Below are 15,218 nucleotides of genomic sequence, written 5' to 3'. Positions count from 1 at the left end.
TTTGCAGGATAAGTACAGAATGACATGTGCTTGTGATAAACAAAAATAGGCATAGAACACATCACAGTTACGATTAATATAACTGTAACTTGAAAATTTCAAATACAAACACAAGAAATTCATAATGTCACAAGATTCTGCATGATAGAAAAACAGTGTAAGCCATTGGAATGTTGTGTGTAGGATGAAAAACAGAAATATTGATGTTTGAACAATGAGAAGTAGACTAATCAATATCCAAGACACATGTTTCTGGATAATGCAGAAAGTGGGAGAACACATGATTTGCTGAATTCTGCTAAACAGATACTTTCATACCCCAAAATTGATGTCACAGTTAGCTTCAGCTACAATGCTGTTGTCTTATCCATGAACTTGTATGGGTTTTCTGTTGCAGGTATTTGCTCACCCTCTTCCCATTGTTCAAACACCAATATCTCTTTAATAATTAAAAACAATGGGATCAGTATACTTAATAAAATACTAAAAAGAAAGATTATTCTTAGTTCTAAAACTGATGAGGTTTACGAGTTAAACGAAATGCATTTGAAATATATCAATCGTAAAGAAAAAAATGGAATAAAAAAGCTGGTAATAATAAAAGTTTAAGAGATTTGTTTCATTATTAGTTTGTCTATTCAACTTGTATTTGTTCCTCGAAGTCGAATCAAGTCAAAGTAGTTTTTACTTGTTTTAGCACTAAGAATAATCTTTGTGTTCAGTATTTTACCAATATCTCTATTGTTTTTTCTCCTACATGTCACTCGAACAGTTTATTCTGTTTTCCGCCATGCAAAATCTCAAGACATCTAATTCCCAGTGTTTGTATTGGAAAGTTTCAAGTTACAGTTACATGAACTGTAAATGTGATCCTTATTTTTGTGTATCACGAGCACATCACCCTGTACTTATCCTGCAAAAGTTTCGATGGATTCCTCACTTTCTGCACTCCTGAGATTGCCATTAGTTGGTCAAGTTATTTTATGACCACCCTGTATATTAGGAATACATAATTTTTAGTTTTGATATTTACTTACAATGGAATGACTGACATGAGAAACATCAGATATAGTTTTGGAGGGACAATGTCAGGCGAATCACTCACTATGTTGTTGTTGTCTCCTCGAGATAAATTTTCTAGAAATAAAAAAATCATTGTGAATAAAACATACATAGATAAACTTTATTTCAAATAGATCTATTTAGAATTTTAGGTTACTACTAAATCCATTCTTAATTTGAATGTCTTTTTTTATTCTTCACAAGATATTTCCTTTAGGTGGGCATTATAAAGCTAAAATAATTATCTCAAAAATAATGTAAGCAAGAGAAACTGCTCCTAGAAAAATTCCCTAGTTGAGGAAAATGAGTCTTGACATCCAGCAGTGCTAATGTTAATGAAATGATTTTTGCAACAAACAACAATAAATCTTGTTGTTCACACCAGATGAAAACCAATTATGATTTGAAATGTATCAACAAAAATATGTACATCTTGAAACTTTTATTCTTTCCAAATTTTATTGTCTTATTAGTTACATTCTTACAATAATTATAATTTTTTTTATTGTTATTTCAACATATAAAATGAAATTGGTATTTATTATAACTTTTGCATGGATTTGTTAATATAAAAATTGACCAAGTGACATATAGGTTAGCAAAATATCATGAAAGTAGATTACCATATTTTTACTCGCATATAAGACAAGATTTTTATTCATTTTTTATTGTTTCAAAAACCTAGGTCATCCTACATGATCAAGCGAAGGATTCTTTGCATTTTTGTGAACTGTATGTTCATTTCACATTTTTTTACCAGATGCTCACCCTCTGGTGTTTAAAAACAAAAGTATTTTATCTAGGTTATTTCAATTGTTCTTGTGTATTGTCAGGAGTAAAGATGAATAGCAATAGAAAAAGCAAGGCTTTTGAATTGAATTGCAAATTGAAATTCCAAAATCATGCACCTGATATAAGTTTTAATTCATTCCCACGTGAAATCAGATGATTATTTGGAAATCAGAATTCGGAGAAACTCGTAAATGTAATTAAATGTTAAGACTGGCAAAAAAGGTTCCCAATTGTATAACTTTACAAATATAACTTAACAAATTGTCGATTTTACAAGATTTTTCCTTAAAGTTTAAAATACCAGTAATTTTTGTGGAACAATGTGTGCATTTACACTCATTTGATATTTTATTTGTGATTAAACAAAATAAAATTAAATTGTATTAATAAATCTAATTTTCTTTATTTTGATCTTTTAAGTCACACCTTGTCCTATATGCGAGTAAATATGGTATTATTTAAATGACTATATTTAAGCAGTAGACAAATGGATTAGTTGAGTTAACATCTGCAAAGATAAATAATAGAGAAGTGAAATTGTTTTCTTTGTTTGATTTCTGAATTTGGTGCTTTCAAATAATATACTCAAGTTTTCAGTTTTGAAAACTTTTTCTCCAGAAAATATAAAAAACTTTATATTTTTAACTATTATAAAATGGCTAAAAGCTTATTTTTGAGGGTAGGGATGAGGTTTATAAAAAATTGTAACAAATAAAGTCATCGTTAAGTCCGACCTTACTGAAGATACAAACAACCCCCATTTGAAATTACATATACAGTAATACCTCGGTTTTTGTTGACTTTGGTTACCGTCAATTTTTTTCACAAAAAATTTGTCTCAGTTTCTGTCAGTTGCCTTGGTTGTCGTCGGCATACCCACGTAACCTCCTGCTAATTTTGCGAAAACATAGGATAGTTCACGCATTTTCCTGCTCAGTGTGGCATTGTTTCTCATTGTGTGAGCATTACTCTGTGCATCTAGCCAAACAATTCCATTGCTTTCCTTTTTTTTTTTTAGCTCCATCATGGGACCAAAGAAAGTTTCCAGAGCCAGCAAAACTTTGAATACCATGTTAAATGTTCATTTATTCTTTACATTAGTCTTTTATATTCATTTTATATTAATTTCTTATTGTTTTTAGTATTAAACATAATATTTATTCTCTATAAAATGGGTAGGTATTTTGGAGTATCTAGAACAAATTAATTGGATTTACATTGATTCATATGGAAATAACTGCCTCAGTTTTTGTCAGTTTTGGTTTTCAGACAGATTATCAACGAAAACCAAGGTATCACTGTATAATCATAGCAGGTCTTAAAACTTATTTCAATTGCAAGAATGTTGCAATCAAATATTTATGTAGAGTTATAAAATTGCACCAAGTACACCACTGCCAAGATCTAGATAAATTTTATTCTTTGAAATCATAACACTAGACAAGTTTATTACTGACACATTCTATAATGATCATTCAACAAGAAATTATAGGAAGAAATTAGGGTAGATGTACCAGTTTTGGCCAGTGTACCAGTTCTGGCCAGAAAACAAATTTAACTTAAAAATATAATCACCACATATTCAAATCTGTCCAACAAAACAAACTTTTATTGTTAACTGTTCATACAGTTAACAATAAAAATTTGTTTCATTTGTGATTATATTTTTAAGTTAAATTTGTTTTCTGGCCAGAACTGGTACTACACTGGCCAAAACTGGTACATCTACCCTATGTTGATATCTATATGTAATTTTTATGACCAGTTACTCTAGTGAAGATAATTTTCTCTTTTGTTAATTATTCAGAAAGTTGATTGAAGTTATCTTCCTTTCAGAACTAATTTTAATTTGGGGAACAGGAAGTGTTCAGTTGGGTGTCTGTTCCTGAAACTAAAATTAGCTCTGGAAGGGATACAACTTCGGCCAATTTTGGAAATATGAGAGGCTGTGCAGAGGAAACTAAACATTCCAAAAAGATTTTTTTGAAGGCATACATAAACTACTAGAGCATGCAGAAATTTGTACAGATGACAGAAAAGTGTATTTTAAAGACTGATACTACATTACATCATTTCTGTCAAAAACTTTTTATAAATTCAGTTCCTGAACTTTGTAGAAACACCTTGTACTTTATGAAGATATTTAAATTTGTATGTTGGTATTTAACTAAATAAAAGTGAAAAAGAAGTATAATCAATTGTGGTGTGTAGATGACGAAAACAAACAAAAACAAATGTTTTTGAACTCCTTCTGAGTTCTTCATCAGGTTTTTTTAACATTTCCTCATTTCCAAGACGAAGATCCTTCGAGGAAATGTTAAAAAACCTGATGAAGTATGATCAATAAGGCACAGAAAAAATATTAAGGCACATATATAACTGAATACCATAAATCACTAACTCACCGTTAATATCTACATTTTCTCGGCAGGCTTGAATAAACAGTAGTTTTGGCTTTTCTTGAAGAACATTGGTGCACATGTTATAGGCAATGTCTCCGTATACATCCAGAGGAATGTTATCCGATGTATAAATCATGTCTTTAAGGGAATAAAAACTAATGAAATTTACTCTTTTGACAAAATCACCTTCTGTTTTGTATGTTTAAGTAACATTATTAGTATGAAAAAGAAAACATTACTACTGTTTCTTCCTCTGTGTGTTAAAATACAAGTTATAAAGACATTGTAGTTGTTATAATGAAATTCCTTAAGTCTTTCAATTACTTCTATCATCTCTGTAGAAGACAGATCTCTAAACACCAATACGTCAAATCCATACTTGTGCCACAGATCAATCAGTATTTCTAGAAAATATTTTAATATTTATAATTCTAATTATATATATAATATATATATATATATATATATATATATATATATATATATATAAAACACAGGGCTGTACTGCATAGTGCCAAATTGTCAGTTGGTAATATTTTCATTAAAGTGGCTATAAAAACCCTAGTCTACTTACTTCAACATTCAGCATGAAATTGAATCACAAAGCATGCTTCAGGAAAAACAGCAAAATGTCAAGCTCTGATGGAATGGGAGTCTTGTGCACCACACACTTAACAATTTCATGACGTCATGCAGCAAGTTTGGGCAGGAAAGGAGAAACAACGTTGACAATCAAAGGCAGTTTTCTTGCAATGTCACCCAGAGTTTGCAGACTGGGAATTTTTTATTGACTGACAGAGAATTTGAGGAATTTTTGAGCGACATTTTTCTCACTTTGATCTTTTCAGTAGACTAAACCATAGAAGTTTTGACATGACAGAACATGTGAAATACTGTCTACGCATTGTGATCAAATGTGTTATTTGGAATTCTTCATTGAAGAATTATTCAAAAATGATTCCTATTTCTAAGTGACAGCTTAACATGTTACAGGAAATCCTCATTACTTCAAAATTCAAGGAACAAAATACAGTCAAACCTGTTTTTATGCGGTGGATAGGGACCGCATAAAAAAAACACATTAAAAAAATCGCATGAAACTTCACGAGTGGCTATAAAAAATAGTTTTCGCAACACAATTAAAAAAATATTTCTTTTATGCGGTCAATAGGGACCGCATAAAAAAAGTCTCACGTAGAAAATAACTCAAAACCGTACGAAATAACTAGGAATTGCTTTTTTAAACGAAATCATGATGAGGCTTGGCAGCTATTTGGAATCTCGCCAAACCTTTTGGAATCTGATTTAGAAAATACGTAAATAATACAGTATATTTACCTTCAATTTACGCTTTGAAATGAATCTTATCTTAATGGTCCAGGAATGTGAAAGCACTTTGAAGGTTTAATTAACGTAATTAAAACAGATGTAGAATTTATTGACAACAGGTGTCAGCACTTGACTGCATCGTCTTGTCTATCGTCTGTTTTACATATTTTTGTTCAGGTGGTGTTTTGTTGACTTAAAAAATAAATTATTTCATTTTTCGCATATTCATGAAATAATATTGCTATAATAAGTTCATTTATGCTATAATAAGTTTATTTAGCTATAATAAGTCAACGTGAGGCATGACAAAACGCATGAGACTAGTCGCCGACTATACCGCACAAATAAAAAATCGCACAAAAAAAGACCACATAAAAACAGGTTTGACTGTACTTGCAAATTTGAATTATTAAGTTTAAAATTATCTGTGATTTACATATATCTGTACAATATGCCAAATACCGTGTAATCAATGTAATTTATTAAGCAAATGGATTATGGATACATATACAGAACACTATTTTTGTTAATTAATAATAATATAAATAAACTGTAGATCAATGCTTCTCAAAGTGGGTGATATTACCCCTGGGGGACATTAGGCTCTGTCCCCTCCTACCTCTGTTTTATGTACACAGAACAGGGAGCATTACTACTAACAGTCACAACCAAGAGGGGCAATGATCTAAAAAGTTGAGAAGCACTGCTGTAGATAAACAGCACATGTCTGGTGAGAACCTTACAAGTTGCCAAATAAGTATTATAAAAAGTAAAGCAGATTTCTTGAAATGTAGCTTGAATTATTTTTAAAGTGGCTCAAAAAGTAGTAATTAACCCCAACATAGTTGCCTAGATCCTTATAAATATCTCAATCTGCTACTCAGCTCAGTCTTTCAACCCTGAAAACCAGTTGTATTTTATGAGATAGGAGATAAAAAGGTTAGTCCATGGACAAGGCAACACCCAAAAATGTGATACTGTAAAACAGTCATATTGACCAGAATAGAATTGTTCTTGGCCTATTATTCTCTTATAGTATGGATACACTTCAATCTAAACAAAATTAACATAGGAATATCACAGTTATCACAGGTCAGAATTTTCACTTCAAATTTCAAATAGCCTTATTTTAAAGTACCCGAATGCCTTAACATGCAAATCTCTATATCTATGGCCAGAACAATAGTAAAGTTACAAACTAACAAAATTTCAAACTATCTGAGTTTGAATTAACAAAGATTTCCTGTACTTTTGCTTTCCAGACTCCAAACTAATAAGGATATGAGCATCTGCATTAAGTAAAACTGGTGGCAATAAAGAATTTGAAGTGGTGAAAAAAATTAAAAGTTGGCAAAATGGCTGGTGATTTTTTAAAAGTTTTCAGAGTGACCCCTCTATACATACATACAAATACTTTTAAATTAATATGATACTACACTAATTCTAACATAAACAATGTTACATTTGTCAAAATGATATGATTTATTATACAGGGTGACAATAATTAACCCGTACAAAGTTTGTAGCAATGCTGCACCTGAACTTTTTTACTGTCACCAATTTACATACTATTGTTTAATTCTCCATGATTTCCTGCTTGTGTAGATGTACTTTCGATGTAATAAGGGTTAGTTCTTTATTTTTTTAATGGTGTTGAACAATGTTGTGCAATTTTGGAGCTATCCCGGCAAGGAAAGCATCAATGTGAAATTGTTCGTCTGCTCGGTGTTCCAAAAATGACAGTCTCAGATGCAGTTCGGCGATTCAAGGAGCTTGGCCACAATGATGACCGTCCCGGACGTGGAAGAAAGCGCACTGTCAACATGTCTAGGAACTGCAAGATCATCACAAAGCGAGTTGACTGACATGCGAAGGTCTCCATGAGAAAAATTGCTCGTGAGATCAGAATCAATCGCGAATCGGTGCGGTTAATGGCGAAAAAGGAACTCGTACTCAAGCCCTACAAGTTCCAAAAAGTTCAGCTCCTCACTGATGAAAACAAGTGCGTGAGACTCCAAAGATCCCGTTAACTCAAGCGTCGGGCCGCAGGTCGACAATGGGAGTGCATTCTCTTCACAGATGAGAAGCTTTTCCCCGTACAACCATCAAAACAACAGGAACTGGTCCATGGGGGCTCCCGGACGCTCAGCCGTCATCGAACATCACAAAATCCAATGTCAATCATGGTTTGGGGCAGAATTTGTGCGAGCGACAAGACACCCCTTGTTTTCATCGATCAAGGGGCCAAAATCAATCAAGATGTGCACCACTGTGACATTCTTGAGGCTGTGGTACTTCTGTGGGCTCAGCAGCATTTTGGCAGTGCGAAATGGACGTTTCAGCAGGACTCGGCGCCGACACACAGGGCGAAGAAGACTCAGGAGTGTGCAAGGCTCATTTTCCCGATTTCATCTTGTCTGCGGAATGGCCACCATACTCGCCGAATCTGAACCCAATGGACTACAGTGTGTGGTCCATTTTGGAGGCCAGGGCCTGTTCTAAGCGCCATGAAAGTTTGGAGTCGCTGAAGCAATCCTTGCGCTGGGAGTAAGACAAACTGTCTCCAGAAGAGCGCGGCCCATCGCTGAGAATTTCAAAACGCGTTTGGGGCTCTGCATCAAAGCAAAAGGGAGCCACTTTGAAACTGGCTGAATATCTGATTAATACGTAAAGTATTGTCACTGTTATATGCTGTTGTTTTGCTAATTTTAATTTCTTTAATAAATTTACGATACAAAAAACTTGTACGGGTTAATTATTGTCACCCTGTAATTTGATTTCTCAATTTTTCAAAGACAAGACCACTCTTAATCTTGGAATAATGCCTGTCCCTAAAATTTTGAGCTGCACTGTAGTCTATTTGCCAAATGAAGCCAAAATATGGACAAAGAAATATGACTGAAACCAAAACAGTTTTTTTTTGATAATCATAATAAGCAATGTTAAATGCTAAAAAATTTAAAAAGGAAGAATGAATGTGTTGTAATTATCACAAGATACAATTTGTTTAATAGAAATTAATGGTATATTTTTTCACATTATAAGCTTTATGTCTATAATCTATTACGAATAATAAATAATTATATAAGTATAATTTGGCAATTTTTCTGGTCTTCTTCACCTGAAAAGGGCTAGAAAAAACACCAAAATGAACAGCAATGCAAATATGCTTCTATAGTTACTTAAGGCCGCCACACACGTTCAGGAAATCCTTTGAGGAATAACTGTGCAGGCCTGGCCTTGAGGAAATTCAGAATTTCCTGTCGCCCACATACGAGGAGGAAAATCTCTCAGTTAAATTGTTTTATTGCCCTGTAAACAAAAGCTCTCTCCCCGATTTTAAGTCGGTGTTGTCATTTTATTGCACTTAGAAGGGTTCGATTCGTGGAAACAGTGCACGTGTTCAAATCAAACTGCCACTTTGTATTCTTTCAATTTGTCGTTCGACATCCGTTTTGTTTCTCCTGTATAAATCTTTTTTACATTATCGCAAGTACAATTTAATCTCTCAGTTCGTCAGTCGACCATGGCATCTGATGACGACGTACTGGCTATTCTTGGGTGCTTATTGGCAACGAATTGCATTAAAACTCGCAAGAAAAAACATGTGCATAGGAGTCTATGGTGTAAAGAGTGGCTTAAAAAAAGAGGATCGTATTCCCATGTGAACCTGATCTCAGAATTGAAGTTAGTACCTAAAGATTGGCACAACTATTTAAGAATGGACGAAGAAACGTATTTAAATCTATTATCATTGGTTACACCAATTATAAAAAAACAAGATACTGTAATGCGAGCAGCAATTTTTAAAAATTTCTCCAAAAATTCACGGGACATTGTTCTCACTACTCAGCGGCCTCACAACTGAACGACACGACTCCACACACGTTCCGGTCGGCCTGCGCAGTCCAAAACTGTGCAGGAAAATCAAATGGTTTTTCGTTTCTACTCCGGTGAACTGTACAGGCCGCCGAAACTGTACAGTTTTCCCCCACACACGTTCAGGAATTCCTCAAGGTCAGGCCTGCACAGACAGGAGAAACAAAACAGATGTCGAACGACAAATTGAAAGAATACAAAGTGGCAGTTTGATTTGAACACGTGCACTGTTTCCACGAATCGAACCCTTCTTTCCACGAATCGAACCCTTCTAAGTGCAATAAAATGACAACACCGACTTAAAATGGGGGAGAGAGCTTTTGTTTACAGGGCAATAAAACAATTTAACTGAGAGATTTTCCTCCTCGTATGTGGGCGACAGGAAATTCTGAATTTCCTCAAGGCCAGGCCTGCACAGTTATTCCTCAAAGAATTTCCTGAACGTGTGTGGCGGCCTTTAGTACTATTGGTATATTTTATGTTTAAATTATGTTATTTTTCTTTTGATACTATAAAGTAGACTTTTAGTTTAAAGTCTTCTAATCCACTTTGATTTTGAGTAGAAAAAAAAATGTATAAACTTACTTTCGTCCATTTTTGTACCAGTCCTTGTATCTAAGTGAGTTTTTCGTAAGATTAGCTTTTTAGGATCATACATTCCTGTCGGCTTATTAAAATTTTCAAAATTAAAGATTATGGCAAGTCCACAGGGATTCCCAACTGATGGTTGTGTTATAGGAAATGGTTCTTCTAAGAAAGAAAAAAATAAAAACAATAATATAATTAGTTTAGTATAGTTCAACTTAATATAAATCCTGCTAATTTATTCTACTTAAGTCAGGAGTGGTTTGAATGTTTTTTAAGATGCAATAATTTAATTTCTGGATTTATTTGAGTCAGAAAATGATAACTTGCAGGTTAGAGATATAGTATTGAAGTCTAATATATATTATAACTATTATATTTATATATATACTAGTGGATAAGCCCAGTGTTGCTTGTGCAAAAAGTAACCATAGCCAAGATTAAGATTATTACATTATAGCTGATTTTACCTGTTTTTACCGAGTGCAAGAATTAGATTACTCCTCTTTCCAAACGTATTAGAGAATTTTTAGATGGGTCTAAAAATATATTTCATTTTCTGCAAAAATCTGCATCTAAAATAGTACAGTAGAAGCTGAGTTTTTTAGGGTAATCCTCTTAGGGTAAATCTCTTCTTAGTGTACATTCTCGTGACGTACCCTAACTGCGTACCAAATTTTAACTTTCAACTCCTAACTGTTTGGGCTTTGTGATTATTAATATTATTATTATTATCAACCCATCTCGATTATAAGATTATATCCCGAGCTGTCCAACCCAGATATATCACATCTGGTTGAATATGCTACATTCTTACGGGAAGGCGTACACCAGTCATAGCGGTTACACTGGTTAATTTTCCACACGCACAGACTCTGGCATCCAATCGGTTACGGTGTAAATAATACTCCATATAAATGAATCTCTTGCTTACGTAAAGAATGAGTTTGCATACCTTTCCAGCCATTAGCTTGGACATAAAGTCGACGTTTGAAAATTCGATGTTTGTTTCTAAATAAAAATGTTTCCGTGGGTTTTCGTAAGCAATAATAAAATTTATCTTTGTAATGATACATAAAATCGAAACATTCTTTTCAGATTCTCGAAGAAGAAATGAACAAAATGGAAATATAAGACATAAAACTAATCACCTATAAAGAAAAAATCTTACGATGGCTGAAATATTAACCCAGATGTAGAGACCGGCTTCCCATCGACTTAACGCGTGACATTTATACTGGATTATATTCAGTCACTGTATCACTTTGACTACTCACACTTCACTGTTTGTTTTTATTCACTCACTGCACTACTTTGGAATTTTCACTTCTTTTTCGGTTCTCTTCATCACTGATAAGAAACTGATGGTCGAACCCATGACGGATCTTGCTTTATATACCCCCACCCATACAAAAAAGGCTTTGAATGGTCCACAATGTTCCAGAACATTCCACAACATTCGAGAGTGTTCTGGAATGTTCCACAATGATCTGGGATGTTCCCAAACATTCCAGAACATCCCGGAACATTCTGGACTGTTCTAGAAATTTCTAGAGGGCAAAACTTCCAGCCCTTATATCTTCAACAGCACACTCTTCAGGTAAAAACGACAACCTTTTTCATGGATGGGGATAGAGGGCTACCACCCCATATAACTCCCTTGATCATACCAGGGCTTGTTTTTGAGTTTTAGCGGCATGCACATTGTACACTTACTTTTATAATATATATTGATTAATCACTGTCTCTACTGATGGTCATCATGGTCAATAAAAATAAAATTTCTACAGTTAGTAGAAATTCTAGTTTTATTGACATGAAAATAACATATTAAAACAAATATCAAGTTAAATTGAAGTGACAAGGGGGAAATAAAAGCTTAGCTTACAAGAGGACAGCATAATGTTAGGATCTCACCAATTTTGATCAAACTTTGTGAAAATATAGTGCATCCCCAATGACTGCTGATATGTGCCAAGCAGTAAGGTGTAACACTCAAAATTAAAAAAAGAAAATTAAAGTTGAAAATTGCACAATCACTTAAAACCTTTAGAATAGCTATTATTTACAGATTGGAAATGTGCTAGTTGATCATGAAGTTGATGTTTCAAATCTTATTGGGCTGCAATTTGAAAAAGTTGTAGACCTATAAATTCCCAATGTCATCTGTCTTTCTATCTTTCCTTAATCTCAAGGACAGTGTTAGATAAATGAAATTCAAGAGCAGATATGAAAAACATAGGGATAGGAGGCCCCAATTAACTATATACAAACCTCCAATGCAAACCAGAAGTTGTGTTATTTCAATTCAAAAATTTTCCCCTGAAAGGAATTAGATAAATGACTGGCACGACTCCCCTGTTAATAGAAAAGTGTGATGTACAGGAATAAGATACTACAGTACTAATTTGAGGTAGAGAGCATATATATTAAATTAAGTAAAATTAAAAATTATAGCACAGCATGTGATGATGTCACAATAAATAATTTCTTTGTTAGTATTAATGTAATCTTTTAAAATAAAAATATATTTTTCACATTATTCTTAGTATTTTTAAATTTATTACACTTATTTAAAATTATTTTTGAATATTCATGCACATATGGGATTCATATGTAATATTTACTGTATTTATAATTTATTTGGGAAGACAATAAAATATAAAATAAAATATCATTATTCAAAACCAATTTTGTTAATAAAAAAAAAAACATTTTTATTAACATTATTCGATCTGTTTGCTCTTTGGGAGCATAATTTTGTGGATGATAATTGTTGTAGATGCATGTGAAACATTTCTTCAGTATGCGCATTGAATCAATACAGCATTTTTACAAAAACATGATTTACGTATGTCCCTGGGAAAGCAAACTTGATTAATGTTTAAAAACACTTCTCTGTCATCAACTAATTTGGAGGAGAATCACACATATATCAAATTTGAATATATTGGAGTGCTTAAGGTTTTCTCCTACCATGTTTGCAACTTTCAAAATTGACAAAGAACATTGGCTGCAATTAGACCTTGATTTTGAAGGATGCTTTCACAATACATAAAAGCATCCTTTAAACAATTTTGCAATATTGTGGTGCAGTGATTCTTCTGCAGAACAAATTTCTATGCTATTAATGTTAGCACAAGACAGTGAAGCAATATTTTCATTCTTCAGCAAATAAAGACACAATTATACACACATTTAGGTTAAACAATGACTTTGTTGCCAGAGTAAGTATGTTTGTACTGTATATGATTATACAGAATAATACTGTTAAGTAGCATTTTTAATTGCATTTAATGCATTTGAATTGTTACTTGAAATGGGTCAATTTTATTGTTTCATTACCCTGTTTTTATTGTACATTTGTAGTTTTCTAAAAATAAATCATAAAGCCTGATAAACATCATAAAGCCTGAAATTTTAGTAATATGATAAAGAACTGCCAGATTAAATTGAGCTACTTTATCACTATTATTTTATTTACAAATTATTTAGAATTTAATTAAAAATAATAGCCATAAAATAGCCCAATTTAATCCAGTAGTCATTTGGCATATTACTACATATCAGTTTTTTTTTGACAATATAATAAATTAAAAAATACCAAGAATAAAGTAAAAAGTATAGATTTTTTAATTTTATCTTTTAATTTTGAGTGTTGTGTTTTACTGCTTGGAACATGTCAGTTGTTGGGGATGCACTATATCCTCACAGAGTTTGGTCAAATCAGTAACCCCAATGCTATGCTGTCTCTATACAGCATTTTTACAAAAACATGATTTACGTATGTCCCTGGGAAAGCAAACTTGATTAATGTTATAAGTATAGTTAAGTCATCAAAATTTTCACATTCCAAAACATATATAATTAGAAGACTGATGGCAATATTTGTGATTAAATAAGCAGATTCTACTGAAAAAAAATATTCATAAAAATTCATTTTAACATGTTAATATTTTTAATTATTTGAAAATTGTTATATTAATGGAAATAATTGAACAATTTCTTAACTTAGTGTTAAATAGTTATAGTCATTTAGCTATCTAAAGAAGAAAGACCAAATGAGAGCAAGATGAGATAAAGCAGGGAAAATAATAGGATGTATTCTTCTTTCATCTTAGTACCTCAAAAGAATCTAATTATCTTTCAATATATGAGGGTGGTTTTTTTTCAAGCTCCAATGGTCCATAAAACAAAGACAAGTGTAAATAACAAAATGAATTTATTACCAAACGTTAGGTACAAACATGGTTACTTTTTGACATAATTACCGTGAAAATTGAGGCATTTCTCATGTCTGTGAACAAGCTTTTCCATCCTCTTGTTATAGAATGTTGCCGCCAGTGAATTGAAATGGCCTTAACAATGTTGTTTTGAAGATTGTCATTAGTCTCAAACCTCTGCCCTGCTAGCCACATTTTCAGTTCAGGAAAGAGGTGGAAGTCTTCACACATTAAGAAGTTCCAAGCTGGGTGAAAGTCTAAAAGGTGGAAGTCTTCATCACCTTTAAACACCCAGCATATAGTCCCGATTTAGCACCAAGCAACTTCCATCTCTTTCCTGAACAAGTGGCTAGGAGGGCAGAGGTTCGAGACTAATGACGATCTTCAAAACAACCTTAGGGACCATCTCAAGTCATTGACGGCAACATTCTATGACAAGAGGATGGAAAAGCTCATCCACAGATATGAGAAATGCCTCAATCTTCATGGTGATTATGTTGAAAAGTAACAGTGTTTGTACCTAACTTTTGGTAATAAATTCCTTTTGTTATTTATACTTGTCTTTTTTTAATGGACCATGGGATCTTAAAGGAAAGACAGCCTACATATATAATTTATAATGTCAACAGTAAAAACTAGCTATTTTATGAAATGCTAAATGCTAAACCTCTTACTTTCCTATTACTACTTCATTTTCACTTTTTACATCATCATCAAAGATTAAATTCCTTAAAAACATTAAAAGAGAAATTCTATTGTAAAAATTCTTTATATCAATAAAGCAAATATCCATAAATGTATGAATGAAAGTTAAAGAAGCATCCCTATTAATATTTTGTAAAAAGGGGGATGTTAGAGTAGTGGAATGTAGATGACTTTGTTAGGTTGAATTGAAAAAATATAAAAGTAGGGTAAAGGAATAATGGAATGAATAGTGATAGCGAAT

The 15,218-nt window shown here is 32.7% G+C and overlaps 1 protein-coding gene across 1 annotated transcript in view; it reads right to left on the bottom strand.

Moving 5' to 3' along the window:
• Positions 1-15,218, bottom strand: part of LOC136970190 (caspase-8-like) — a 57,725-nt gene that overhangs the window by 4,032 nt on the left and 38,475 nt on the right. Inside the window, exons 4-7 of the mRNA XM_067264611.1 lie at positions 10,050-10,214; positions 4,496-4,660; positions 4,260-4,394; positions 1,038-1,137 (exon numbers count right to left, since the gene is read on the bottom strand). Of these exons, the coding sequence (XP_067120712.1) occupies positions 1,038-1,137; positions 4,260-4,394; positions 4,496-4,660; positions 10,050-10,214 (565 nt within the window). The remainder of the gene's footprint in view (positions 1-1,037; positions 1,138-4,259; positions 4,395-4,495; positions 4,661-10,049; positions 10,215-15,218) is intronic.

Source organism: Centruroides vittatus, unplaced genomic scaffold, assembly GCF_030686945.1.
Source record: "Centruroides vittatus isolate TY-2023 unplaced genomic scaffold, ASM3068694v2 contig_19, whole genome shotgun sequence".
NCBI classification, from domain to species: Eukaryota; Metazoa; Arthropoda; class Arachnida; order Scorpiones; family Buthidae; genus Centruroides; species Centruroides vittatus.
Note: the sequence above shows the minus strand (reverse complement) of the source record. Positions and strands in the feature narration are given on the sequence as shown.